The sequence below is a fragment of the Empidonax traillii genome, unplaced genomic scaffold, assembly GCF_003031625.1.
Source record: "Empidonax traillii isolate 1590-97213 ecotype Southwest subspecies unplaced genomic scaffold, ASM303162v1 scaffold17:size2698205, whole genome shotgun sequence".
NCBI classification, from domain to species: Eukaryota; Metazoa; Chordata; class Aves; order Passeriformes; family Tyrannidae; genus Empidonax; species Empidonax traillii.
The window spans coordinates 1625226-1652844 of NW_020955210.1; the positions used below are offsets into that span (position 1 = coordinate 1625226).

The following is a 27619-nucleotide window of genomic DNA, read 5'->3' on the forward strand; positions in this document are numbered from 1 at the left end:
CAAACACGAGGTACTTTATTAGATTGCAATACCCACTGTATGGTTTATGACATGCATGGCTGAACACTCCTGCATTGGCATCCTGCAGGTAAGCCCTCCCTGAGGAGTCACAGCACACAGCTTGAGCACTACACACGCACTGAATGACCACTACAGCACCGAAGTGCAGCTTTAGCTTCATGAGTTTGGTTTTATTTAACACATTTGGCTTTTTACAAAGCCAAATTTTACAAGCTAACATTGTTCCTGCTCAAGAGCTTACAATCTAGTTTTAGATGGGAGAACCAGAAGAAAAAATGTCAATGAAGAAATACGAGACAAAGCAGCTTCATATCAATTTGTCAATCTTTGTCCCAAAATACACACACAGCATTTGTATCTCTTATAGGAGTCAGAAGAACAGTATTAACAAGAATCTCAAGGAGAGTTAGCAGAGGCCTATAAATGAAGCAACAGGACACTCAACACCAGTTTGCAGTGAAAAAACTATTTATTAAATAAACCAAATAGAAATGGCACGTGTAACCATGTGAAGTCTTATCACTGTAGTGTCCCTTGTAAAAGTGCTGCAACTTGGCACCTGTGCTAGAACTCCATTAAGTGCATCAGCCACTCACTTTCACACATGAATGTCCCAACGTGAACCAAGAGCAAGCAGACCAAATAAGGAGGGAAAGGGGGGTACTGGTAACAGCAATTGTCTAGGACTTTCCCCCAGTCACACCTTTTCATACAATGAAGCAACATGGGAGGTCACACATAGGTTGTAACTACATGGTCCCCAAATATGTTCACAGCACTGTCAGGCAAGTCACAGCTATTTATACACCGGTAATTTTACTGCTGATAAGCAAGGTCTTGCTCCATTAACTGGAGTAACTCCTGACAACACTGAAACTTCTTCAGTGCAAATCAACAGTAGCTGCAAAGCAAAAACATGACCGTTAAGAGGGACAACTTCTGGAAAAATGGATTGGTGTTACCTGGGCAAACCCTTCCATATAACACTCCTATATACATCCCTGGTACACTGAATGGTATGGCTGAAAAAACGACAACGGGGCATCTACCTTAGGAGGAAAAAAACCAACAGCACTATTATGGGGTTTCACTCACATCACACACCCCACTTTGAAAACAGACACTACAGCTACAGGGAATGCACTGTTCCAGTAGGTTCCCAGCAAATCATCCTGCACCACCGATGTGGTCAAGCTGCCAAAACACACTCAGCACACAACTCCTTGAAAATTCCTATCTGTTTCTGGGGCTCAGTTTTTCTTCCCCAGTAGTAGTACAAGTATCATGTATATTCATCGTAAACCTAAAATACAGTTGTCTTCCCCACACGTAGCAGAGTTCAAGTCCTGTTCATTTTACAATATTAAAAACAATTGTTCGCATTTTCCTAAATGGTTTTAAGCACCTGCAGCACAACAGAAATCAATAAAATCCAGTTTTCATTGTAAATAACACCATCTCAGTGGCCAGACCCCTAGTATTGACCTTTTCACCATCACTTTATACACGAGTCACCCACTGTATTTTCTGGCTCCCATACCAGCAAGTTGTTTTTCATTCCTCCCTCAGTCAGCTGCAGAAAGTGTTTGCTGTGGGAAAACTGGGCCTAGTACTGACAACCTCATCCTTAGTTGTTAGTACAATGACACATAGTGTTACACTTACTTTAAAAACAAATGTTGTAGTGACATAAACCCAACTTGACAGAAATTAAGAAATACACACTGTCTACAAAATGATAATCAGGAATTGACCACACACACTGCTGGTTTTATTTGAAATTGCTGACTTCCAGCATCAGTCTGACTCCAAAGGGTGATTTCTCTCACCAAATTCACTGGTGAACGCTGCAACCGTCACTTAACTTTTCAAGAACATACCAAGAGAAAAGTTATGAAAGTTCAACAGTAAGAAATCAAGAAACTTAAAACATCAGGTTTCCAAGACTTTAAATATCTGCTAACTTCATTTTTGTATAGTGCTGTCCCCTATACACTCCCTTCCCCCAGTGCCAGAAGATCAAAATTAAAACATCCTGATTATGGAAAATATAAGACATTTAATTCAAGTAAATTTTTAACCTTGTTGCAAAACTAGTGAAAGACTATCAGAAATAGAGAATTAATTACTGCCCTTCAAAGTGGTTTGGGTTTTTTTAAATGTATGAATGTGGACTTGGCAACTGTAAAGAAGAAACTTCCATCAACTAAATCTAAGTTACAGGAAAGAAGGCAAATTCCTTATGATCTGGTCAACTCAGTCTGTTGGGAAGAAGAAAGTAAAGCAGATTTTATCTTCATTTCCTGCTTCCGTTGCAGCCCACCTGTTACCTATGCAAGTATTTTAAAGTTCAATTTAAGAAACAGAAAAAAGCTGCATGTGAATCCTTAAACAGTATTATAAAGAAAGTTAAAGACACAATGATTCTGCCATAGCTAGGCATATAAATTTAAAGTTTAGAATAAACCGTGTATGAAGGTAACTCGTTAAAACAGTATAAACTGAAGATACTTTCCCTCAAATACCATTCCCAACTGAACTTTTCTCAAGCTCAGACTTAAGTGTTTGATTTAGCAGGGTTTTCATTTTGTTTGGGGTTTTTTAAAAATTTTTTTCCGCCCCAGATGCAGCTATCAATATGGCACAGCAACAACTCTACATTCCATTCAGTCTTTCTCTCTTCACCCTAAAAACTCTTTACAGGTGAAAAGGATATTGTCCTATTGCCATTTGACAAACTGACAAACATGACCAAAAAGATCTATTTTTAAGCACTTGTGTCCAACAGCAAAGAGATCAGCGTTTTGAAGTTGCAGCACTGTTTCTCTCAAGAGAGAACAGATGCCTATGGTCAGAGAAACAAGTTCTGTAAAGACACTTATCAAACTGATTCTGTTTTAAATTCACCTCAAAATGGAATGTTTCAAATCATGAAAGGGTCTAAAAGCTGCACATAAACATTATTTAATGTTAGATACACACTAAGTTTTTATTAAGCATTACACTAGAACTACTTTGGTATAAAAAATACTTTATTTTAAAGCTATGAAAGTTATAAATATATGTAGTTAAACTTTCTACTCACAGAATGTTTGCTATTTTAACATTAGTGATTTGTTTCTCCTAACGAATCTGAATTTTATTCGAAAGGTTTACAAGACATTTTTACTATAATTTAAAAAACCCAGCATTACAGGGAGCTGTACTAATTGTGATGTTTTATCAGTATTCATTTAACCTCTAGATTTTTAATGAAGGCAGCAAAAACAACTATTTTCTGATGATACAGAATTTCTTATTTCTTGAAGCGTTTCTGTGGTTGACCACTTCTTCATTAGTTACCTGCAGCATGGCACCTTCCTGCCAAAGAAAAAAAAAGTGTATCTGAAGATGTTTATCACATATGTCTAAACCAAATTACCAATAGGGGAACTTCAGCCATTTTTAAAAAAAAAAAAAGGTATAAGCAGTTCACTGGTGTGTCTAACCCAAAAGGAACAGGACATTTGTTAGCTGAGTCCATGTTCTTCAGTGGGTAGCCTTTTAAAGGCAATGGAACTTTGAAAGTAGGGCATTTTTTGGTTGCCTTTTTTGATAGGCTTTGTTGATTTTTATTTTAAAACCAAATCTAGTAGAGTATGCCACCCTTACTCTGAATAACTCATTCATTACTTGATGAATTTTCATTAATTTGAGGTGCAAACATTCAATGCAGTAAGAGTAAGGCTGACTGAATTTGGCACTAAGGTTTGTTAGCTGCAAGAACTATAAAAAATGGTGGAAACCTCAACATTCTAGCCAATTTCCAATTTACATAAACACGTTGTACACTAAAGAAATACCACCTGCAGTTTCATTTGAAGTTTTCACTTCCCCTCCTAAAGAACTGCTTATGCAGTTGTTAAAAGAATGGACGACACATTCCTTCACAGAGGCAGATGTATTCTGTGGTGCAATTTTTTCCTTACACGTAAACAGTCTACAGTTACTTGGGAACCTTCAGGATGAAACGTGTTATATAAAATAGATTACAGCAGACAAGACACATAACAACATAGTTCATTTTCAACAGCACAGAACTACCTTCATTGCATTACCTTGCAACCACCATAATGCATAGACTCCCAAGAAAAAAGAAAATGTTGCAGGATGCAAAAATAAAGTTGTATGATTTAATTAACTTGTGACCTACCATTTTAACTACCAACACCAGGGATGGAACCCTTGCAAAGCTTTACTAATGGACACTTGCAGGTCTCATTTGTTCAACTGTAGCAGTGTACAGTGGCAGCAGTCTATGCTTGTCCAGGGTTCATATCATAGCTAGATTCCAGTAGGAAAAAAATATGTTAAGTAGCTGAAATTAACAAAAATTTGTTTGTAAAAAATTTAATACAAGAAAACAGGATTCACAAATTTCTTTTCAATTTGTAATTGTTAATTAATTGCTATGTTAAACTACATAACGATAATCACTATACTGAAAGAATACTGTCAGACAATATTAAATTTGGTTTTGATACATTAAGAAAGGAAAAGTAAATAAGATCTTACCTAAAGAAGTTTAACTGAAGCTTAGAACTATTTTGCTCTACACCCTCAGCCTTCGTTGGCATCCTTATTAATCAACTACCGTAGTTAAAAGTTTTGCAGAAATACAGCGCAGCTTTTAAAGACTGGCTGACCTTAGTGACGTTTTCAAGAGTTCTCTTGTACTAGACCTGTGTCCCTGGAAGAGTACCTTGCTGGGGTTATTTCCTTCCCTTGCCATTGAAGCAGCAGCATCTAAAAAATCTAAAAAGGTGTTTCTCCTTGCAGAGATACCCCTTAAGTTACCTAGGTATTTTACACCTGATCATTTACAGACAACATACTTTTTCTGATCAGCATTTAATTTACACGTACAACAATAGCTTTATATTATTTGTGGGACCTTATACTACCCACTCCTTGCCTTATTTTACAGTATTAAAAAAAAATCTAAAATTACACAATATTTCCTTTAGAATTATTTTATTAAAATCATAAATGTACAACAGCTTCTTAACTCTACACACGCACTTAAATTTTTAAAAGGAAAACGTTATGTCTTATTACACCATGATCCTGGCTAAAAGCTTTTCAAAACTTTGAGAAAAATCTTAAAAAAGGTTTCACATGTCACCTGAAACTTACAAATTTAACATTATCAAAGGAATGCTTCTACACTTACAAAGACCACTAGAAAGAAACAACAATTAAAAAGCTAAGAAACTGTCTCAAAGGCATTTTTACAATCCTTCCTCCACGGTAAGGTAATGTTATTAAATAATCCAAATCCATTCACAAAATGGCTCTCTGCATCTGCTCTGGTGTCTTCTGCCATACCACTGCATATTTATGCATGACTGAGATAAGTGTTTCCTTAACATTGTTATTTCGATAACCTGAAGCTGTTCTGTTACCTCTGGGCTCTCATCCTCTCCTATTTATACAGTGAAGCCTGTTTCAACAGAAGTAAAGAGTAAAAAAATAGGTTATGAAATTATTCATCTAACCATTTTTTAAAGGAAAGACAATATCCTAAAAAGCTTTAAACTCCTGCAGCTACTCTCAAGAATCACTGCATTTTTAACACTAATAAACATACTTACCCATGGCATGCTTGAAGAAACTCAGTAACGGCTCCTCCCTCCATATCCACCACTTCCTCCACTGCCCCCTGGACCATAGTTTCCTGCAATTGCAGAACAAGACACAGAACAGTTCCATCAGTACACTTTTCAAATCTAGGAATGCTTTTGACTGAAGCAATCACTCAATCAAAGCTTGACTGAATGAACATAAACATCTACTTTATTTCCAGAAACAGCATATACAACAAAGACTTTAACTTTTGCTGTCTTACACTAACTAACTTCCAAAGACTTCCTCAGGAAGGAACTACAGGCTGAAATCTTAAGACGATTCAACAGTGTTATATGTAATTTGACAGTCCTCTCTTGAGCCTGTGAGGGCTGACTGCTTGCACACTAAACCTTACAAGGAAGGGCCTTCCTTATGTTTTAGTTTCCATTTCACAAGCTTTACGTGCCATATTAAATAACATTTAGGCAACAAAAACCAGGAAGTGCCAGGAAAAAAATGACACAAGAAGAGGAAAGAAAAAAGAAATCCCAACAAGTCTGGTAGTGATTAACTACACTTTCTACAAAGTGTAACAACTAAAATCTTTGCAGATTGGAAAATGCAAAACACTGTAGATCAGCTTTGTATATTTTATCCCTGAGACAAGCTTTGCAGTTTTAAGATGGAAAATGGTAGCCAACTTGCATAAAGAACATGGGCGCTGCAGTCCATCTACTGCAGAAGTTACCCAATTTCTACGCATCAATCTTGGAATTATATAGAATGGTCTGGGTTGGAAGGGATCTTTCATCTTGTTCCAAGTCCTGGGTAACCTGTTCCAGTGCCCCACCACCCTCATAGTAAAAGTTCTTTTCCTAAAATCTAATCCCAATATACCCTCTCTTTAGTTCAACAGATGTTCTATCTTCCCTTCTACTTCTCCAATGGACTAAAAGCCCATCCACTCTGGCTACAAGGAAAGTCAGGACATATACAATACCTCCACCATATGGTCCCCCCATGTTTCTACTGCCACCAAAATTTCCACTCTTCATCGGACCATAATTTGAAGGTTGTTGGTTGTAGTTTCCAAAATCATTATAGTTTCCACTTCCATAATTGCCTGCATTATCAATACAAAAGAAATACCTAGATGAGCTAAAACATACACAACACTAAGTTATCTCACTATTAGTTTTAATAAACTAAGAAATTACACAGGTATTCCAGCAGGGCATGCAACAGTGTTTTCATTCTATGTCATACTACTTGGAAAATGACAGTTTCCTTATGTAACATTTATAAATACCCCTCCCCCCCAATTTCAAATGATTTGCACTAATTTAAACTTAAATGCTTGGATGTTTCAAGCCTAAACATTACCTCCTCCATAGTTGTCATAACCACCTCCATAGCCCCCACCCTGGTTGCCATATCCAGGTCCTCCTCCACCATATCCTCCTCTTCCTCCTCCATAACCAGGACTGCCACCAAAGTTGCCACCTGTGATAACACAATCCTTTAAAATAAACTTTTCAGTCTAAGAGACACTAATTATACAAAGAAACAAAGGCTATTCTTGCATTTGGAAGTCTACAGGGGGGTAAAAATGCAGTTTTGGAAAGAAATTTCTATGAACAGTACTTTTAAAGGCACATACCAACTGCTACTGTAACCAGATCATGATCAAACCCCACAAGACAGATTGCCTAAAAGCCTCACTGATAGGCATAATTAAAACCTTTGTCAGGAAATTTAAGACACACTCTACAGAAAAGGATTCTACAAAAAAGGACATGGTTGTTCACGAAATAAGCATGCAATTTGCCATATGAAAGTTTAACATGAGCCAACAACCACGTATGCTTCTTAAAGCCAACAAAATGGCTTAGGCAATTAATATGTATTTTATACAAACTTTAAGTAAATATAAAAGTGTTTCTGAATGAGAGAAAAACAAATCACCACAATAGTAAACTAACCTCCAGGTCCTCCGCCATATCCATTATACCCATCACCAAATCCACGGCCACTTCCATATCCATCTATTGGGAGAAAAAAACACCAAAAATATTTGAATCTACCTGTACCAAACTAGTTATATATTCTCAAACCCCTATGACCTTAAGAATCAAATCTCAGAAATTAAGGACATGTACCCTTGACTTCAATACACATACACCCAATAAATGCTCAATCAATTTCTCCTTTTCTTGCATTTATACAATATCCAGTTTTAAAAAGTCAGGCGAGTGCTGCATAGAATCAGACAAGTCTCAGAATTCCTTAACAAACAAGATGATAAGTTTAGTTTACTTCTGGCTTTTAATAGAAGTTTACCCAAAACTTCATTTGCGAATTATTTTTCCCAAAAAATGTCTAACTGCTATAACTGCATTGTATTAAACAGCATAGAACTTACAAAGTTACCCAGAACCAGAAAGACACTATTAGTAAGGTAAAAAAAAAAATAAATGCTACAAACATGCCTGTCTTACCGGCTCCCCCTCTGAAATTGCTGCCAGGTCCTGGACCAAAGTTGCCACCACCTCCACGAGCATCACCAAAACCGAAGTTCCCTGTAACAGTTTAACATTTGTAAGGAGTGAGGTCACAGAAAGTGAACACAAATCAAACACAAACCACTAACCATTACTTGTACGTACCTCCTCTCCCACTCCTAGAATTCTGAACCTCCTGCATTTCCTGTCTAGAGAGAGCTTTCCTTACTTCTGCATTATGGCCATTGATGGTGTGGTACTTCTGCACTGTAACCATATCAAATAAGATATTATCAGCACATAAGTACTGATCTGGCAGTTACTAAGAGCATCAAACTTCCAAACCATACACACTCTGAATCATTTCCAAGAACACAAAACACCACACACTTTTGAAACAAAGACAACAGTACTTATTTGAAATTCATGTTCCCATGTTCACCAAAATCACAATGTAGCACATATACATACATAACTTACATCATATAATATATAATATAACCATTATCTCTTTAAGTTTAGCTTTACACAATTAACAAGACTGCAAGGATTAATACTACTAAATGAAAGAGTGAAATGAAGTTTACTTACATACAATTTTATCCACAGGATCATGGTCATCAAATGTAACAAATCCAAACCCCCTCTTTTTACCAGACTGTCTATCAGTAATGATTTCAATAGTGTCAATTTTCCCATATTCTTCAAAGTAGTCACGAAGGTGGTGCTCTTCAGTGTCCTCTTTAATACCACCAACGAATAGTTTTTTCACAGTAACATGAGCACCAGGTTTTCCAGATTCCTGTTAAAAGAACTCTTTAAATTATCATAAAGAAAAACAATTTCACAAATCACTGTTTTGCCAGAATTGCAGGAATAGAATACTGATAAACTAGGATTTTTTAAGCACTGAGGTACAGCTCTCTTACAATATATGTCCCTAGCAACCTTGTTTGGGAAGCCTTCTGGGAGGGAAGTAACACAGAGTCACTTAGAGATTTTTCCTCCCCCTTTAAAAAAGCCTTAAAAACACTGAAAAATATACAGATCAACTATTTGGAGGTATTTAATAACTTAAGCTAGAGTATGATTTTTGTAACTGAAACAAACATACATTAGCTTCCTCTGCCCAATTCCCCAACAGCAGTGAACCATTTTCCAATCATATAAATGTCCTTCAACATCTGCAAATTAACAACTGTGCATTTTAACCGCTACTTAAGATATGAAGGCAACTCCAAATATTCATGAGCTATTTCTGCACTTAGAGCATGATAACCAGGCTGCTGCTTTAGCTAAGAATGACTTATTCCTAAAGCTTAGCAGTAGCTTTGTGTGTATAAGCTCTATGCACATATGCTGCTGTAACTACCTTTTTCCAAATACTAACCAACCTTGCATTCTGCAGGGAATGGAAAGAAAACTGGAACAGCTAACAGGGGTACCAGTGATTACAAATTCCATTTCCCCATACCCTTGGGAGAGCTCATTTAATTCTACTTCATTAGTCCAAATATGCTAAACACCTGAGTCCAATGTGGTAAACAGAACTTGCCTTATAATCCACACATGCTCCCCAAGTATCTCTGTGCCACCATAACCTGGCTTACAGGTTCACTGCATTCCCGTGAACACACCTGATTTGTGCCCTGAATTTGAAAATCAAGTATGCCTGGGGCTAAAACCAGCACAGTCCAAAGATGATTCTGTACAGCACCACCAGAAACAAAGATTCCCTACTACATTTTCTACTTTTAGTCATTTACTATATACCTTTTAGAAATACCCCAAAAGGATCTTGGAATAATCAAAAAGGACTGACAGGACTTTATTAATTTGAGGTTTAGTAACAGTTCCATAATTACAGGCACTCAACATGTTTTTGCTAACACTCTCTTCAGACTCAGATGAATCCCTTGCAGACATGAATAGTACAACCAGAGTACCTTCACAATTCACTGTAATTATAGACATTTATGTAATTGCATCAATTAAGAGACCATAAGTGTGGGAAATAGTGCTCCAACTATAACCTTTCAGCTAGTGAATTTAAACCACAGCAATTTCAAACAAGAAAAAAGCCTAAGTGACCATCAAAACCAAGTCTTTTTTTCAAATCAGGCAAAGTATCTGCTTTCGAAGCCATACTTACCTCTCTAGCCACAGCTCTCTTAGGCTCAACCACCCTTCCATCAATTGTGTGAGGTCTTGCAGCCATAGCTGCATCAACTTCAGCCATGGAAGAGAATGTTACAAAACCAAACCCCCTTGATCTTTTGCTTGCAGGATCCCTCATTACCTAAAACCAATAAACACATTTAAACCTTTTACACCTGTCTCACATTAAGCTTTACACTAACAGTATTTGGATAAAGTGCGTAAACCTAATTTAGATTTTCCTTTATTTAATTTCAAACACAGTGATAATAAATCTGCTGATTTAATACATGAATGGCACTGCTTGGCATCACAGAAATTCAAACCACTGTTGCCCTCCAAAACTCCACCTGTTAACTCAGAAATGCTACTAGATCAGTAAAGTACCTCTATATTTATGTTTATTTTCTAAAAACAAAAATTAAGAAAAAAAAACCAAACAAAACAAACAAAAAAACCAACCAAACAAAACACATACCCATAATCCCATAATTTTTTTAAGCTTTCTGAAGACCACAAACTTTAAATCTGTGTTATGAAATAAGTATTTAGTACTCCCAAAACAAATTCTGTGGAAGAACTTCTACAAGAGCCACTGTCCCTGGTGGTATTTAGAAGACATACAGACTGGTGCTTAGGAACATGGTTTAGTGGTGGACTTGGCAGTGCTGGGTTAACAGTAGATGATGTTAAGCGTTTCTTCCAACCTCAATGTCTCTATGAAAACATCACAGAGAAAGACATCAAGCTCTTCCAGCTTTATCAAGGCTGCTTACTATAAATAGTATCAGCTTTCTGCCAAATGCTACCAAACACACAGATGTAATTGTGCTCCGTGTGAGCACTTCCTATGCACTTCAGCCAATGACACCAGTGTTAAACTGCTGGAATCAGAGGTTAGATAGTCTGGGAGGATTTTACAGGAAACAGATTGCAAATGCCCACTAACTCTATCAGAGTTTGCAAGGGAAAAATCTATGCATTGTTTCCACAGACTGATCTGCGTATAAACCACACCAGACATTTAAGAAAATCTAACATTCCATATCCTCATTAAGCTATCCAGAAAACAAACCCCCTGCTTAAAAAATTCCTAAACGTTCCATGCAACTGTTGTGTATTAGTATGCCAAACTTACCACACAGTCTGTAAGCTTTCCCCATTGCTCATAGTAACTCCTCAAGCTTTCCTCTGTGGTTTCAAAGCTTAAGCCACCAATAAACAGTTTGCGGAACTGCTCCTTTTCCCTCTGCCACAGAAAAGAAAATCACATTAATATAATTAGAAACACCTCCCTTTCATCAACAAATTAGACACTAAGATTTTCATAAGTGTCAAAAACTTTTAGTCAAGTCTTATTTCCAAAATCAAGATTGACTCTTCTAAATGTTCTACCCCAATAAAGAAAATAAGCAGTTTATGCAATTCTACAGGTCCACTTTTACCATACAGATTTTATTAATGTGCTTATTCCTGTCTCTCCCTCCAAATATCTAAAACAAGGGAGCACACTCAAAAACTTCCAGAACATTCCTGTCAAAGACTTTTAGAAGATGCTTTTAAAAGAAAAGAAACATAAAAACAAACCTGGAAGTTCTCATTACAGAAAACAACATCGTTCATACTCTCCAATTCTATTCCAGGTGACATTTATTTTTAAAAAACCATTCCAGTTCAAATTGCTGTACATGAGTACTACTATGCTATTTACCCAAGGCAGTAAAGGGAAAAATTAGTACAACTAAAGATGTTCTATAATAGATCAATAATTGATATTTTCTCCATAATTATTAAAATAAATGAGTCAGAGCATCTGTAAAATTTATCTGGGATCCCGCACCACCAGAATCAGCAGCAAACCTCTCTGCCTTAACAGCAACAGTATTAAACAACTCCTTTTAAAACAGAAATGGGAATAATACTCATTTGTATGCAGCAATATGAATCATGCTTCCAATGAGACTTTATTACCTCACAGAGAAATCATCACTCCATTTGTTCAGCAGAAATCTCTGCTGCAATGACAAGGACATCACCAAAAAAACTCTGAAAAACCCAACACAAAAGGGCCAGTAACACTGTATTACATTAATTCTTTCATATGTAGTGGTATACCAAAAGCAGGAAGGACAACCTTCCAACCTCTATCAGTTCAAAACACTTTTATAGCAGCTTTTTACACCAAGCACACATTGTAATTGGCATTTTCTACACGAAGTAGTATCACTAGCTCATACCTGTTAAAATTTCACATCAAGCAATTTAAAAATGCACTAAATAGTTGTCCCCTTTTCATAGAATTTTTGATTTCTGAATGTTGTTTTAAAGAGAACTGTCTTGTTAAGGACAAGAGAATTCAAATGCAATGATTTTAGTTTTATACTGACAAGTAACTTTAAGACTCAAGAAAATCTTGGTTGTTGGTTTCCTTTAGAGGGTAGTTGTTTTTTTAAAAAATGAAACAAGGCACAGATAGTTTTAACTGGAAAACACAACATGACCAACTATGCACTGGACAGGTAATTCGATAAAAGGAAACTAGAAAACAATGAGACTTAGAAAACAAGCTAAATACTTCAGCACACATATGCTTTAGAAGTATTAAGCCAACCTGCATGTAGACCAACATGTTTTCTAAGGTGGTCCAAGCCAGGCCTGGATCTAGATATTTGAGAACTGTCAGTTTAAATGTCTCTTGAAAACACTTGGAATCTGCTGCTGGATCTAATCTTTTTTCTTCTAGGAACACAGACAAAGCTAATACTGTCGGCCTCCTAGTACAGGCAGGCAAAATGACACATAAGAGTTTGAAAGAAGCAAACCCGTGTTTTATATCATGTCATTTCCTTTCACTTTATCTCATAAAAGGAATAAAAGAAAAAATGCTGCATACCAGATCTGGGCTAAAAAAACCCATATGCTGCATGTTATACTATCATTTTTTTAATCTGAGTAAGCTGGCAAAAAAAACTTTTTAAGCAATAATACTGCCAAAAACCCTACCTTGAAGTTACTTCAGTTCTGCTGCCACGTGATTACCGTTTCATAGGTCCATAAAAGACATTTTTTCCTATGCAATCAATTCTCATACATTTAATAATACACATTATTATAACAATATGAGAATCAAGCACGTTTAGTAGGCAGCTAGGCTTTTTCCAGTAAGTGTTAGGTTCACATTTGAAAACAGTTATGAACATGTAAATTAAATGCAAGGAAAGAATGGAATCCATCAGCTGTAACAATGACAGAATATACCACACATTACTAACAAACAGGATAGCAATATATTTTACACACATATTCAGTATCATACCCACCCAGAACAACATCTAAGCACCGTGTGTCAGGACGCACCACCAGCAAAATTACCAGTACTTTAATGAAAATGTGCAAAACCAGCATAAACATGCTGCTCCACTGACACACACACAGGCTCTGAGTGTGGAGAATCTATTCATTTAAAGTGCTGTCAGTTTCAAGCAGCTCTGGTTAACCTAACATTAACCTCCCACCAGGGTCCAGAGAGCTCTAACTGTATAAAGCTTATGCTGAAAGTGTAAAATGTACGGTGATTATCATCACTCCTGTCCCTCTTAAAATCCTGAGGGAAATCCTCATTTGGTAAAAAGACACCGACACTCCACGCCTATCAAGGCCCACAAATGAAAACTGGAGGGAACACCTCCTTGAAGATTTCCACAGTACACCCCTGTGGCAGGAACGGAGTGCGAGAGAAAATCTTTACAACCCCTGTAGAGGGGTATTTTAAGCTGTCCGTCACAGGCTTCAAAAAACACCTGAAAGGACTAGAAAACGCACAGCCTTTAGAAAAATACTAACCACCGGAGCAAGGAAACGTGATATAGCGATAACGTGCGCCCAAACAATCCACGCTGACCGAAGAATTACTAACTAGGGTAACAAAATTGTTTGACCGAGTCAAGCGAGAGGGGAATCCCAAACTCTGGAGAGCTCCACAATTCCTCGGCCCGGCGCCCCGCCTGATGCGGGCGGGACGTGGCGGCCGTGCCGGCTCCGCCATGTGGCGGCAGCGGGAACACCGTGGCCCCGAGCCGGGCGGGGAAAATGGCGCCCGCGAGCAGCCGCCACTTCCAGGGACAGGGCTGCAAAGCGCTTCCAACGTGCACCTACACACACCCGGCGCTAGAAAGACCTCTCCGGCGCTCCTTCCCGCCCCCGAGGATACCGGACGACTATAGCAGCACCCTCCGCCTCGCCCGCTCTCCCAGAGCGATCCCCACAGCCCCTAGCAGCCGCGATACTCGGCCAGGCCGCCATTTTACCCCTCCCCCTCGGCACCGCCATTACCCGCTGCACCGCCCCGGCCGCTCCGCACCTCGCGAGGCCAAGGTGGCCCCCGGCCCGCCCACCGACCGACCCCCGGAGTCCCGCGTCCCGCGTCCCCCTCAGGAGCAGCGCGGCTCAAGGCCATGGCCAGCGCTTAAGAATGCGCTGTGCACCATGCGCGGTTACCGCAGCTTCCTCCGCCTCGCCCGGCTGCGCGTCAGCCCCAGCCGCCACTTCCAGAACCTTCCTCCGCGCACCCAGCGCCCGGCCCGCAGTGCGACCCGGCGGCGGCGCCAAGACCCGCACGGACAAAGCCTGCTCTTAATGCCCAGCCCCGGAAAAATTCACTTCTCCCGCAAAAGCAAATGCGTCTCCCTCCTTAAAAGCAAGCTCCGAATCCTTCCTTCCTACGTACCATGTTCTTCATGGTTTACGTATTCCTGCTCGAGAGTACCGTAAAACCGGTCGGTAATGGCTGCCTGAACTGTTACGTAATTTGAAATTCAGCTCCGCGTAGAGCTAGCGCCCTCCTTCTCCAGCCCAAGCTCGCTTCCGATGTTATGGATAAATTAATAAAAAAAAAATAAAAAAGCTAGAATCTGGAGATTAAACGTCTCCAAAGGGGCGGCAGTTCTGTATAACGCCCCTACGTGTTTTTATCGCGTAATGAAAAGTCATCGACTCCGTTAGTAATGGCCGTCTCCGGAATGAGCCGAAGAAGCCGTCGTCGTCGAGCTTATGCGCTTCGACAGTCGCCGGAAAGAGCCGAACGGGAAACGGAATACCTTTCGGCTCACTTCGGCTATTTCCGGAACGAGCCGAAGTAGAAACGAATGGCACTCGGCAATTTCCGGACAGAAAGACGCAGCCAGTTATCGACTGCCCTGGCCCGCTCGGCAATTTCCGACAACGGAATAGGCTCGCGAGACGTGCCCGAGCGGAGCCGAAGCGGCCCCGAGCACCGCTGGCACCGTGTCACGGCTGTTTTTTAGTTCTGGTGTTTTTTTATTTTTTTTAATTTTATATTTCCGGAAATTGCCGAGCGGATCCGAAGGCTCAAACCCGGGGTTATAATTAGCCGAGGGGCCGCACGTTGCCCCTTCATACGCGCGTAGTGGCAGGGAGCGGGCGGGCACACCCTACCCCCGAAACATCGCCGTGGCCCCTGCCCCTTCCCCTCCGCCCGGGCAGGAGGAAATACCGAGCTGCACAGATTGTGGCACCGGCGCCGACACATCGAGGGGTTCCGGCGGACTTCGCCGCAGCCCGCTCCGCTCTACCCCGCACCGCCGGCATCGGGCACACCGCCTGCTCCGGCGCTCTACTGTCCTCCCCTCCTTCATCTCATCCCATCCCCTCTCTCCCTCTCTCTGGCGGCCCCGCACACACCACGACAGAGGGTGAGTGCTGCCGCCCCGCGCGCGAGGGAAATGGCGCTGGAGCGGCTCCTTTCTTCCCGCCCCCTCTGCTCCCCCTCCCCCTCAGCTCCACCGCGGATCCACCCGCGGCTCCCCGCCCGCAGAGAAGCCTCCCCAGCTGGGTCCCCGACCCTTTTTTTCTACTTATGAATGAGTTTTGGAGTCCCTACAGCCCCACTGATTTCCGAGCCCGCTTTCCTACCCCCGCCCCTCGCTTAGGGCCGGGCCTCCCCACCGCAACGCGGGAAACGGGCGCGCTCTACACGGGCCCTCCCAGACGAGCGAGGGCCTCGCTCTGCGGCGGGCGCGGCTCCGGCCCGGCCGGGCGCAGCGCGGGCTCCCAGCGGCGGCCATCATGGCGGCCGGGGTCCGCAGGCCCGCTTCTCCCCCCACCTCACCCAATCGCTTTCCCTGTCGCCGCGAGGCATCTTCCTTCTTTTGGACGCCTGGCGCGGTCCTGCGCTCGCCCCGCGTTGGAGAGACGTCTTGGCCCCCCTCCTGTGCCGGCGGCGACGACGGTCGGAGGTTGTAGCGGCTCGCGCGTAGGCGGTGGCAGCGTCGTGCGCTCTGCCCCGTCACAGCCGCCGGCGCGCAGTGCTCGCCCAGCCCAGCCCAGCCCAGCCCCGCCAGCCGCCGCCGCGCTGCTCCCCGCCCTCCTTCCTTCCCTCCCTGCCCCCACCCGCTGCCTCAGCCCCCCACGGATGTCGCTGTTGCTGCTGCCGCCGCCGCTCAGTGCGCGCAGGGCGGGAGCGAGGAGGAGACGGAAGACCCAAGCGGCTGGGCACCATTGAAGTCTGTATCCTTCTCTCTCTCTCCCTATTTTATCTCGCTGCAGCAGCCTGCTTCCACCCCACCCGCTCCCGAGTCCTCTTCCCTGATTCCTCTTCCCTCTACGGCTTGCTGCGGGCCGTCGCGGGGAGATGCGGAGCGCAGCCCACCCCCCTCCCCCCCACCCCCGCTTCCTTGGCGGTGGGGGGTGGCGGGCGGAGCGGGCCTGCCGGAGGGTCGCGGCCCCGGCGCCCGCACGGCGAGGGAGAGAGAGAAGGGGGGAGGGAGGCCCCCGGAGCCGCAGGCGCTGCCGCCGCGGGGAAGGAGGGCAGCGCCGGGGGCGGGGGCAGCGACACCAGCGCGGCAGACAAAGCCGACGTGCGGCCGTCCCTGCCGGGCCCGGGAGAAACGTCGCGGGGCGGGGGCAAGGGGATGGCGTGGAAGGGGCCCTGGTGGCGGGAGCGGCCCGGTGCCCCCTCTTACGGCCCCGTTACCTCGCCCAGGGCGGCCCCGCCGGCCTCATGTTCGCCCGCCACAGGCCCGAGGTGCAGCCGCCCCCAGCAGGCCTCCGCAGGTCTGCCTGTTTTCTGACGGGGGATTTGTTACTGGTTTTGTTAGGGGTTTTTCCCCTTTCTCCTGCCTTTCAAGAGGGGGGACACAGGGCAAGACTTCGCGCTGGGGCCCTGGCCCCTGCCCTTCTCCCACTTTGCCTACCCCACCGCCTGTGTTGCTGCCAAAATCCACCTCCCCTGTCAGGGGAGGATTGGGCGGGATTACTTAGTCCGGGAGGTATTCTGGCCTTGAAGGACTTCTTTCTTTTGCCTTGCTCAGGCAAATTGGGAATTCTAACAGTTCTATAGCTCGCAGCGGGGTGGGGACAATACATGCCTAAGGATCTGGTCGGTATGAGAAATGACTTGGAAAAGGAGATGAATGCGTTCAACATAAATTGCATAGTTTAAGTATGTATTGTGTATGGCTTAGCTGAGTTTATATTGCTCTAGGACCTGAACTCTTGAAAACGTGAGAATTAGAAGGCAACATTATAGTTGCATTAAGAAAAATACTTGCTGTTTATAAGGATTTACTACCATGTAAGAGTAATGGGTGATTCATTACACCACAGATATGAAGCTGTTCCCCACCAGATTCGCAGTTAATATACCTTAGGTATATCTCCAACTGCTGGAATCTGAACTCCTGTTCTGTTGGGTTTAAGGAAATAAGCATCCCTGATGGTCCTCCCCCTTTTCCCTAGAAACATCTCTAAGCCCTTGAAGGCCTTGGGAAAAACCTTTTTTAACCCTATCTACCACCTTGTCAGTATTTGTCCTGGTAGTGTAATGGTGCGTTACTGCGTCACGCCAGACAAAGTAGTAACCTACTCCTTGTTCTGGATTTAATCTGTATAAGAAATGTTATATGCAGTGAATACATGGGGGTTGGAACAAGGACCATGTTTGTCTTGGGATGCCTTTCTTTGAGTTATGCAAACTTCCTTTTAATTGTCATGCATTTTTCTAGTAAAAGCTCTGCAAGTCTGCAATAAAAATGGCCTCCAATAAAACTACATTGGTAAGTTCATGCACACCTAAAGTATATAAGGATTTAATCAACATATTTTTCTTCAAACCTATAACTTGGCATCTCCATTTAAAAGATACATCCACATCTCCCCTCCCCAGCATTATTCTGACCAAAATTTCAGATCCAGAAAGTAAGGCTACTGGAAAGGACATTGGCTTTAATAAATACGCCAGTTCTAAAGAGACTTGTTGGGGAAAAAGTATGAAAGGATTCTGTACTATTTCATCTGTCCTATGGTAGAAATACTGAGGATTTTTTTAGCTTCCTTTCAGCACACCATGTAATTCATCATACATGTAAAAAATAAAATTGGAATCATGTACTGATTTAATTTCTCCCAGTGTATTTGGAGAAAACTAATTGCCTGAGAAAAGACAGTCTTTACAGATGAAAAGTAACATTATTGAGAAATGATGTGGCATAGTTAAGATGCCTTTTGAAATGATTTTTAACAAATAACAGTTTCTTTGAATTTCATAGGAGCAGAGATTATCAGATGTCAACCCTTCCTGGACCATTTTAATGATGCATTCATGGATCTCAAGTCTTGTAAAGCTTTGCTTGACATTAAAATACGGACTTCTAAGGGCAGTTGGTTGCTGGTTACCATTCAACTAATAATGATATATAGTTTTGTGAAAAACAACTGAAAAAGTATAGTGTGAGATACATCTGAGTTTGAGGTGGGGAAGTAAGCAAAAAACATACATGCACAATTTAAAGTTTGGATAGGAGAACAACTGGTTTATAACACTCAAAAGGCCTGTTCTTAAATTTATTGATATGATTACTAGTTCACTTAGCTCAAGATATGTTAAATACTAGTATTAACCCCTTGCTTAGAGGTGCAATGGGGTGTTTTCTCTATGTTGTATGATAAGAAACTACTTTAAAAGATTTCACCAAGGTGAATGTCTGAGCTTTCTGTTTATAATTGATTGACCACTTATCCCTAATTTGAGGAAGAGAAGGAGTTAGCCAGCCTGGGGAGAGGGTGCCTCAGAGAGAGGAAAAAATTTTTGAATGCAGAATTTTTAATCCTTTGATGTTAAGAATTTTGCTGCACAGGTCAAGAAAATCAGTTATGGTTCCCATGGGAACCGTAACTAATTCTGCTTCGTTATGTATTTGCATGCAAAACCTAAATGTATTAGGGGATAGGGTAGCCCTAGAGCTGTAGTTCTGATTTTTTTTTTACCTTTTGTATGTTAAAACCCTACACCCCAGTGTCACATCAGCGTTTTAACCTTGCCCCTAAAAGAAAGAGTGGTTATCCATAGCTCTACATCTGTCACATGTGACTTCTGAATGCAGAAAGGGAAACAAGCCATAGACAAGCCTTCAGTATCAAATGCCCAAGTTACAGCTTATAACTTACAACTGTAGAGAAGGGAGATTCTGGGGCCTAGTGGACGTTTAGTACCCTTTAGCTTCAGTCACTATCACATTCACTTGTGGGCTGAGATTTGCATGGGCATGTATAATCTCAGAATGTACAGTTTTTTTAACATGTTCAGTATTTCTGCAGGCTCTGCAATCAAGTATTATTTTAATAGGTTCAAGAGTTTGGAGAGCAGTGCTGATGCATGAGACCCAATTAAATCTTTAATATTTAAAAGAAAAGCAGCATAGTCTTGATTTTGTTATTTCTTACTGGACTTCAAGAAAAAAATACAGACCCCCATGACATTAATTTTCTTCTGTGGAAGAGACTTAAGATACTTAAGTCTTAGAAAGTAAAAAAAAAAATTGTTGCTTTGATACAGAAATCCAAAACATTGATCTTTAAGTGACAAGAATTAGTGAAGCCGAAAAGAGTACCAGAAAACAATCTTCCATTGAATCAAAGAATTTTAGTCCAACGGAGAATACAGATGGAGATGTTCCCCACTTGTAGCCTGCTTGCCTCATCACCAGTAATTATAATGTTATTACTATGGTATAGTGAGTCTGTCTTTTACTGTGTTGTTGTTTTTCCCTCTGCTTCTTTTATTGTTTCTTTTCATCATCTCTACCCCTTTCTCTTTTTCACATTTCCATTTCTTGAAAGAAGCTGCCTTCATAGAAGCATTGGACGTCATCATGTTTTATTTCCCTTCAGTTTCAGTCTTGCATTCTTTTTCCTGTGGAGGCAAAAAAAAAAAAAAAGCCAGTGTGCTTAAGTTGACACTTTTCAGACATGAATGCTGTGGTCAAAATACACCTGGGATATGCAGGCAGTTAAACTAATTGGAAATGCATACTCTGTTCTAGATAATCTCTCTTCTATGCTTCTAAATCAAAACAATTGCCATGCGAGGTATAATCTTTACAGAAACTTGCTGTTTGAATGAGAAACTGGAAACTTTTTCTCCTCTTTGTTGTTTGCAGCTTCAATTTATGGGCTGCTAAACCAGAGTAAAGCTATTTTGGGGAGAGAGGGAGGGAGGGAAAAATTAATTATTAGAAATAAGGGGTACAGGTACAAAGACAGGGCTTTGGCAAGAGAATCATCTTCAAATCTTCAGTTTACAAAAACGAGACAGTTTTTTTTGTGTCTAACATACTTTTTTTTTTTTACCTTTCACCACATCAAGATAAAATTCTACAAAGTCTAAAAAAAATGAAAATTTCAAAATTGCAATATTCTCAAACTAACCCACATTAATTATAGAGAGGAATAGAGAGAGACCATCAAGCAAATAAAGGTGCTTTGTGATTTTTGCTTGTCTGATTTCTATTGTATAGAAAGTGCTTTAGTGAGGAATTAGTTTTGTCCTCTTTGATTTAGGGTGCTGCATGACAGTATGTTTTAAAAGCTTAAAAGTTTATGGCTGCAGCTTTAACCTTTTCCTTATAAGGTACAGTCCAAAATGGCAAGCAGAATGATTTTGGTCTGCCAGTCTTCCTGAAATGTGACACAACATGATAGGCTTGTTCCAGCCTTTTTGAGATTACAAACAAGGAAATTCTGAAATGGGTCCTTCTACTATGATTTGATTGTGCCTTATTAAACCGGGAATGCCTTGAGGATGATGTGGATGTAATATTTATTTTAAGAACTTAATATTATTTGAAGTATCAAATGTAAACTTGAAAAAATTTCTTCAGGTTAGCAACGTTTCATATATGTGTTAAGTGCTGTACATAAAGGTCTTAAGTTTATGCACCTTTATGATACATCTTTGTAAATTACCTAGGTGCATGGCTAAGAACGGGAAGAAACTGCAGTAATGGAACGCTCCTAGCATGTGTCCTGTTCAATAGTTACGGGTTATTGTTGAGTATTTTGCTTACTGTAGCACTACACCATAAACTTCGCTGCCATCGGTTTCTCCTTGTTTTTTTGGAACAGGTAGTAACCACCTTTTTTTGAGTACCATCCCTTTTCTATTTTATGCATTTTTACAGTTCCCTTATTTCTTTTCTTTATTTCTGCCTTGCCCTCTGCCTTTTTATAGGCATAGAGTTAAATTTTAGAAGCCTCATAATTTTTTGAGCATGTAGCACTGAGAATTATAAGGGGAGTATAGTCACTGAGTATGTGGACAAAAAGTTTAATCTTTTTAAAAACTGGTGTTGGGTGTCTCATTAAGCAGCTGAAAAAAAACCCCAAAACATTAACATGTCTTGCTCAGGTTACCTGACCACATGCACTAACGTAAAAGGAGTCTGAGCTTCTGGCTTTAGTGTTAATAAGTACATGATTCGTTGCTGTTTACTAAGCCAAGTTGGATTTGGCCGGTGAAGTAACCGTATAAAGCAAAAGAATTAATAATGTCATTCTGAATTTCTTTTGTAGCACAAAATGGGAAAGAAACAGAATGGCAAAGGTAAAAAAGTTGAAGAGGCAGAGTCTGAAGAATTTGTTGTGGAGAAGGTCCTGGACAGGCGTGTTCAAAATGGAAAGGTGGAATACTTCTTGAAGTGGAAAGGATTTACAGAGTAAGTCATTACCTTTCTTTTTTTTTCTTTTTCTGATAGAATGATAAACACAAACCATTTATTTGAAATAACTGTACAGAGAGGAGATTGCATGATGGGATCCACTTTAAGGAACCTTGAGGGAAGGACATCCATAAATGCATATTCAGGTGGGACAGTCAAGTCTGAAAATAAAATGGAAGATAATGCAGCTCAGTGTTTCTGTTACATAAAATAGTCGAGGGCTTTAACCAAGTCCTTAGTGATTGTTCTTTTAGCGCTGTTTTCTGATATAGTTTCTGTGAGTATCTCTTAAGGTAAGCTAGAATGACAGTTGTTATATATGTAGTGGAATGAATGTTACTTGTGAGTAAGAAATTATGCAGGAATTTAAACTGTAGGCAGCTCTGAAGCAATGAATTTGAAGGAGATAGTTTGCTTAGTATTAATTTTCCTGAACTGCCCTCAAATTAGCTAAATTTGCCTAAGGAATTCTGTGGCATGGTTGCCTTCATTAGGCAAACCCAAAAGGAAAATCTTTTGAGTGTCTTTCCCAGGACTTACGTATGTACACGAGAACTTTACAGTGATCTTATAAAGTTGATTGTATAAGAAGGAATGCAGTTGTGCCTCTTCTCTCCTGCCAGTGACACTGCATGGCAGCTTGCTTTACTAGCTGAGAAAAGGCAATGCACCCAACATTTAAGCATAAGTGGTTACATATGCAGTGGCATTAATTGTTGTCGCATACCTCTCAAAATGATTGCCTTGCAACATTGTGCTCTCTGCCACCTGAAATGTGTGTAGTGATGAATATATAAATGCAAAACACGTGTTTGGTAATTGAGGGTCTGATTTGAACTTGTTACAGTAATGGAAAATAATTTACTGTAAGTTGGTATCCTGCTTGTGCAGTAGCACTGTGGCAGTATTTGTGTGTGAGTGCTTCTGGTGAGGTGCTTAGTTGTTGCAGTTGAAAATTCATGGACTTGTTAAACTTTCAGTTAACAAAATGCACGCTCACTGAATCATATACAGTGCCAAGTTCTGCCCACCTTTGTTCCCTCCTGTAGTCAACAGGAGGAGGAAGACAGTTCTAGGTGTAGTTGTGCTCAGTTCTCAGAGACGACTTCAGAGAGTGTTCCTGATATCTGGAAACTTATACTTAGGTTATTTGTAACAAGTGTTGTGTACACCTTGTTTCCCATGAGTGGTCTTAGTGCTTGTATCATATGGTTTTGTTTGCATGGACAGTCTTTAGAGGAACCACGTAAGCAAGTCAGTATAAATGGGCAGATAGGTTTTCATAGAGTGGGAGTTGCTTGTTGTAACTCTCATGATTCCACTGAGAACATAGGAGTTAATAGAGCTGCTTATTGTGCTATCTTTTATTTAAGAACATTGTTTTTCAACATTATTTGAGCATACTTCTTTCAGTCATCAATTGCAGTACATGAAGGCTACTAAAGATGGCACAATAAACATCCTTAGGGTTAGATAAACATCCTTAGGGTTTAAGAAACCTACCTTATATAATGAGACAAAATTCACTTTATTAAATTAGGGGAGCCATGCAGCTAGTTTTACATAAATGTGTGTATGTTTCAGTGCTGACAACACATGGGAACCTGAAGAGAACTTAGATTGTCCAGAGCTAATTGAAGCTTTTCTGAACTCTCAGAAAGCTGGTAAAGAAAAAACAGACGGTGCCAAAAGAAAATCTTTGTCAGATAGCGAATCTGATGATAGTAAATCAAAGAAAAAGCGTGATTCTGTAAGTATATGTTCATGTGCTAAGCTTATTTTTCCCTACCCCTCTGTCCCCAAAAAAATCTTTGTGACTTTGAGAATGAGACTGAACCCTGATTTAAAAGTGTAAAAACTGCAAAGTATCTGGAACTGTAGTTTGAAAAGGGTATACATCATTGAGGTTAATGAGACTGTCCAAATAGTAGGTAAAAGATGATTGAATGACATGGTGATTAAAAGTTCTTGCATTTTCCCATGATGCTTACTGAATAATTGAAAATAAGTCTGGTTAAGAGTTATTAATTAATGGTGCCAAGTGATCAGTATGTATTAGAGCAAAAGGTCCAAGATGTTTGGCTTGCATATTTAGCCTTTGATTTTGAATAGGTGAGTTGCAAGATGGCAAAATGTGTCAGTTCCTTAGATCAGGACCAGACATGATGGTGGAGAGGGAGTAGAAAGGGTGACTGCAGAAAGCCTACCTTTTCTGAAAGTATGTTTTTTTTCTGCAGTACAAATGAGCAAACGACATAACACATTTAGCTGCTAAGTACAAAATAATGCACATGTAGTAAGGTGTTCAATAGTTCACATTTTTGTCTATAAACTTTTCGGACCAGCAGTTTGAAGCTGCTGGTATTGACAGCTATTTTCATGTATAAAGACAGCTCTTAGACATGTGGTTACTGACAAAAGGGTTGGAAGGTATCAGAAGGAATAGTTGATGAATAGTACAAAGAGTATTTTACTTTCTATATGGGGTCAGTTGTGTGGCTTCATCTAGTACAGGAGTGGCCACTGTCTCTAAAGGGGTATTGTGAATCTCTGAAAGAGCTAATACAGGAAATAGTTGTGATATTTCTTGTCACCAGTGTGTTCTCAGCCAAGAAGGTGTTCCCCAAGAGTTTCACTGTTTGCTTAAGCCAACCTAAGCCTGTTGTTTTGCTGAAAAGGATGCATTTTTCCAACTTCCAGGCGTGTGTTTTTGCTTTGCTGCTTTTGTTACTTTTACTGACCATGCTTGTTTCTCTGCTATGATGATTTTAGAACACTTGTTTCATCTATTGTGTTTTCAGAAATAAACGCTGGCAACAAGGATGTAAAATTCTTAATTATTATGACCCTATATGACTTGGCCTGAAGATCGGTCATGAAAAAATCAATGTCCTATTCAGACAATAATATGTAATTACAGATTTGATGCTTTTTTAAGACTTTATTTTTTGTTTTGATACACACATGTATGTACAAAAATTTATGCATCTAGCACAAAAATTTATGCATCTTAAACTAGATAACTATATTCTAACTTAATCAATAGGTTGATAAACCAAGAGGGTTTGCAAGGGGTCTTGATCCTGAGCGGATAATTGGCGCTACGGATAGCAGTGGAGAGCTTATGTTCCTCATGAAATGGTAAGTCTTACATCCAGAGTTCTTACCCATGTTATGAGAGGGCAGCAGTTGGACTTAGGCTCATAGGACAACTTCATTCCAGGAGTAAGAGAGAGAAGCTAGTGGTCTCCTAATTAGTCTTGTATTCTTAGAAAAGGAAGTCTTCTATATTCAGTTAGTACTTAATCCCTCTTCCTTAAAAACCCAAAATATCTTTCATTTCGGTTAGTTTAGTTTTACAGAAGTAGAAATTTGAAAGCTAATTTCTCATAAAATAAGGGAAATTTGGCATCTGTATGGAAAAAATGGATCTTGGCAATGTTCTTACTGAGGGATGGCAGGCAGGAATACAGCTTTTCATGTTTCAGTAAGCAGAAGCCAGCTGCTGCATAGCCAACCATGTAAGCAACCATAGTGCCAGCTCTTCTGCATGCAGCAAACTGGAACTGGAGTCAAGTAGTGGAGGAAAGAGAGGTGGAGATGAAGAATAAACAATATGGAGAGGCTTGTCATTATGGGGAAAGTGGTGGGGGAGTTTGTGTTGTTGGGAGGATAGGTGACATAGTGTCGATAGAAGGATTTCTTGAGCAGATGGGATACAATTAGTACTTTCCAGCAGTTGAGAAATCAAGAGATTGAATTGACATCTGCTAGGGGTCAGATTTCTTTAAATGGTGGGATAAAAAGGATAGCTTTCCACAGCCTTTGAGAAGGACATGATTTTCTCAATGGAGTCAAACTGAGTGGTCTCCAGAGACATGATTTGTCATGCGATGTGCCCAGACTGCTGCAAATTAGTGCTTTAGAAGATTGTCTTCATTCTGACTTTCCAAATTCCCTATAAATTTTATGTGAAACTTAGAAGAGTTGCAAAACAAAGATCGTGAGTGTTTGAATTTCTGTAGTGATAATTGGCAAAATCAGACACAGAGGACAAAAAGGATTTTTTTTTTTGTTTAGTTCCATTGCGGTTGATTGATTTTTCATAACTGGTCATAGGTAACATGCATAGATAGGAGTATATACGCACAAAGCTAACTCGTAAAGTCAGCATATACTTTAAAATGGAATCTGAAGCATGTCAGACTAGAAAGTTTGTTTTGTTACCCCAACACAGCATCAAGAATAGCAATATGAATACAGAAAGTTACTTGCATAAACAGTAAATACAATTTGGATGTAAGTACCATGTCTTAAGACCGGTGCTTTTAATTTTTTAAGTCTCACTTTAATTTGATTAGTCTTTAAAAGACAAAATTAACTAAGTTTTACTTCATTACATACTGCAGTATTTAACCATATAATTGGTTCCCTTTGAAAAGTGTTTTCATTTCAAACAGAAAAAATACGGGAAGGGAAGGAAAGGAAGATGGAGCTATGAAACCTTGTCATTACCATTAGCATGGAAATTCTTGCTAGCTGTATTGAAAGGTATACTGGAAACCGATTTCTAGCTGACATTCTTTTAAAACTTAAGACTTATCAAGAGCTGCTAAATATTTTAAAATAATGATTATGCTTTTTCTTAAATCCCACTCTCTTCTACATCAGGAAAGACTCTGATGAGGCAGATCTGGTGCTGGCCAAAGAAGCTAATGTGAAGTGTCCTCAGATCGTAATCGCTTTTTATGAAGAACGACTAACTTGGCATTCATGCCCAGAGGATGAAGCACAATAATTGTTTGCATTGCTTTTTTTATATATAAGAATATTAAAACCTGAAGTTCGATTTATTAGCAATGTGAGAAGCATACATTCTAACAAGTTTCGAATTTGATATTTTTTTGAAGTAGTATGTTTTGCATCAACAGCAAGTAAATAAAAGCTTTCTGCAACTTGTTTCATTTATCACAAGAGAGCATTTGATACTACTACTTCCTCCATATTAGGTAAAAGCTTTTATAAAACATGGGTGAACTTCCATAGTTATTACAGGATCATAATGAATGTCTAAACAAACTCACAGATGTTTTGTAGTCTTCTATACTATTGATGTGCATGTATCTTCTTTACCCAAACCTAGCCCTTTAAACCTGTAGGGTCATTCTTTTTAGTATTTGGAATCGCTTGGTCTTCAGAAGACTAGGTGAAAACTAACTTTGTAGTAATTTGAATGTTATCAGACTGTATATTGTTTACTTTATTGTAAATACTGGTGAACAGTGGTCAATAAAATAGTTTTATATTCTTCCTTTATACTGA

The 27619-nt window shown here is 40.2% G+C and overlaps 2 protein-coding genes across 13 annotated transcripts; one reads left to right on the forward strand and one right to left on the reverse strand.

Annotated features, from left to right (window-relative positions):
* Positions 1-476: 476 nt before the first annotated feature.
* On the reverse strand, positions 477-16607 carry HNRNPA2B1 (heterogeneous nuclear ribonucleoprotein A2/B1). 8 transcript variants are annotated; one of them, XR_003572610.1, is made up of 12 exons: positions 16414-16607; positions 11425-11535; positions 10282-10428; positions 8721-8931; positions 8295-8396; positions 8127-8207; positions 7611-7673; positions 7012-7131; positions 6629-6751; positions 5655-5737; positions 4214-4344; positions 477-3381 (listed from the first exon to the last, which is right to left on the reverse strand). XR_003572610.1 is itself a non-coding variant. In XM_027896240.1 (11 exons), exons 1-10 carry the CDS (start codon positions 16441-16443, stop codon positions 5676-5678), a joined length of 1050 nt encoding a protein of 349 aa, XP_027752041.1. In that variant the 5' UTR covers positions 16444-16607; the 3' UTR covers positions 477-3381; positions 5655-5675. The 8 variants fall into 8 exon arrangements, 6 of the variants coding, with proteins under 6 accessions (XP_027752041.1, XP_027752018.1, XP_027752010.1 ...); XR_003572606.1 differs by having other exon boundaries at positions 8118-8207; XM_027896240.1 differs by lacking the exon at positions 4214-4344.
* On the forward strand, positions 16025-27619 carry CBX3 (chromobox 3). Of its 5 annotated transcripts, none has more exons than XM_027896268.1 (7): positions 16763-16807; positions 18308-18358; positions 20137-20286; positions 22152-22294; positions 23882-24047; positions 25344-25438; positions 26969-27619. In XM_027896268.1, exons 3-7 carry the CDS (start codon positions 20245-20247, stop codon positions 27093-27095), a joined length of 573 nt encoding a protein of 190 aa, XP_027752069.1. In that variant the 5' UTR covers positions 16763-16807; positions 18308-18358; positions 20137-20244; the 3' UTR covers positions 27096-27619. The 5 variants fall into 5 exon arrangements, with proteins under 5 accessions (XP_027752060.1, XP_027752079.1, XP_027752087.1 ...); XM_027896295.1 differs by lacking the exon at positions 20137-20286 and adding an exon at positions 21550-21704 and having other exon boundaries at positions 16783-16807; XM_027896278.1 differs by lacking the exon at positions 20137-20286 and having other exon boundaries at positions 16690-16807.

Excerpts from the sequence above, each read along its gene's own strand:
- HNRNPA2B1 (XM_027896217.1), bottom strand. The coding sequence starts at position 16,443 with ATGCCTCGCGGCGACAGGGAAAGCGATTGG. Across the intron at positions 11,536-16,413 it reads GCGACAGGGAAAGCGATTGG|AGGGAAAAGGAGCAGTTCCG; the intron begins GTGAGGTGGGGG and ends TTTCTGTGGCAG. Across the intron at positions 8,208-8,294 it reads TTCTAGGAGTGGGAGAGGAG|GGAACTTCGGTTTTGGTGAT; the intron begins GTACGTACAAGT and ends AAACTGTTACAG.
- CBX3 (XM_027896259.1), top strand. The coding sequence starts at position 16,162 with ATGAATGAGTTTTGGAGTCCCTACAGCCCCACTGATTTCCGAGCCCGC.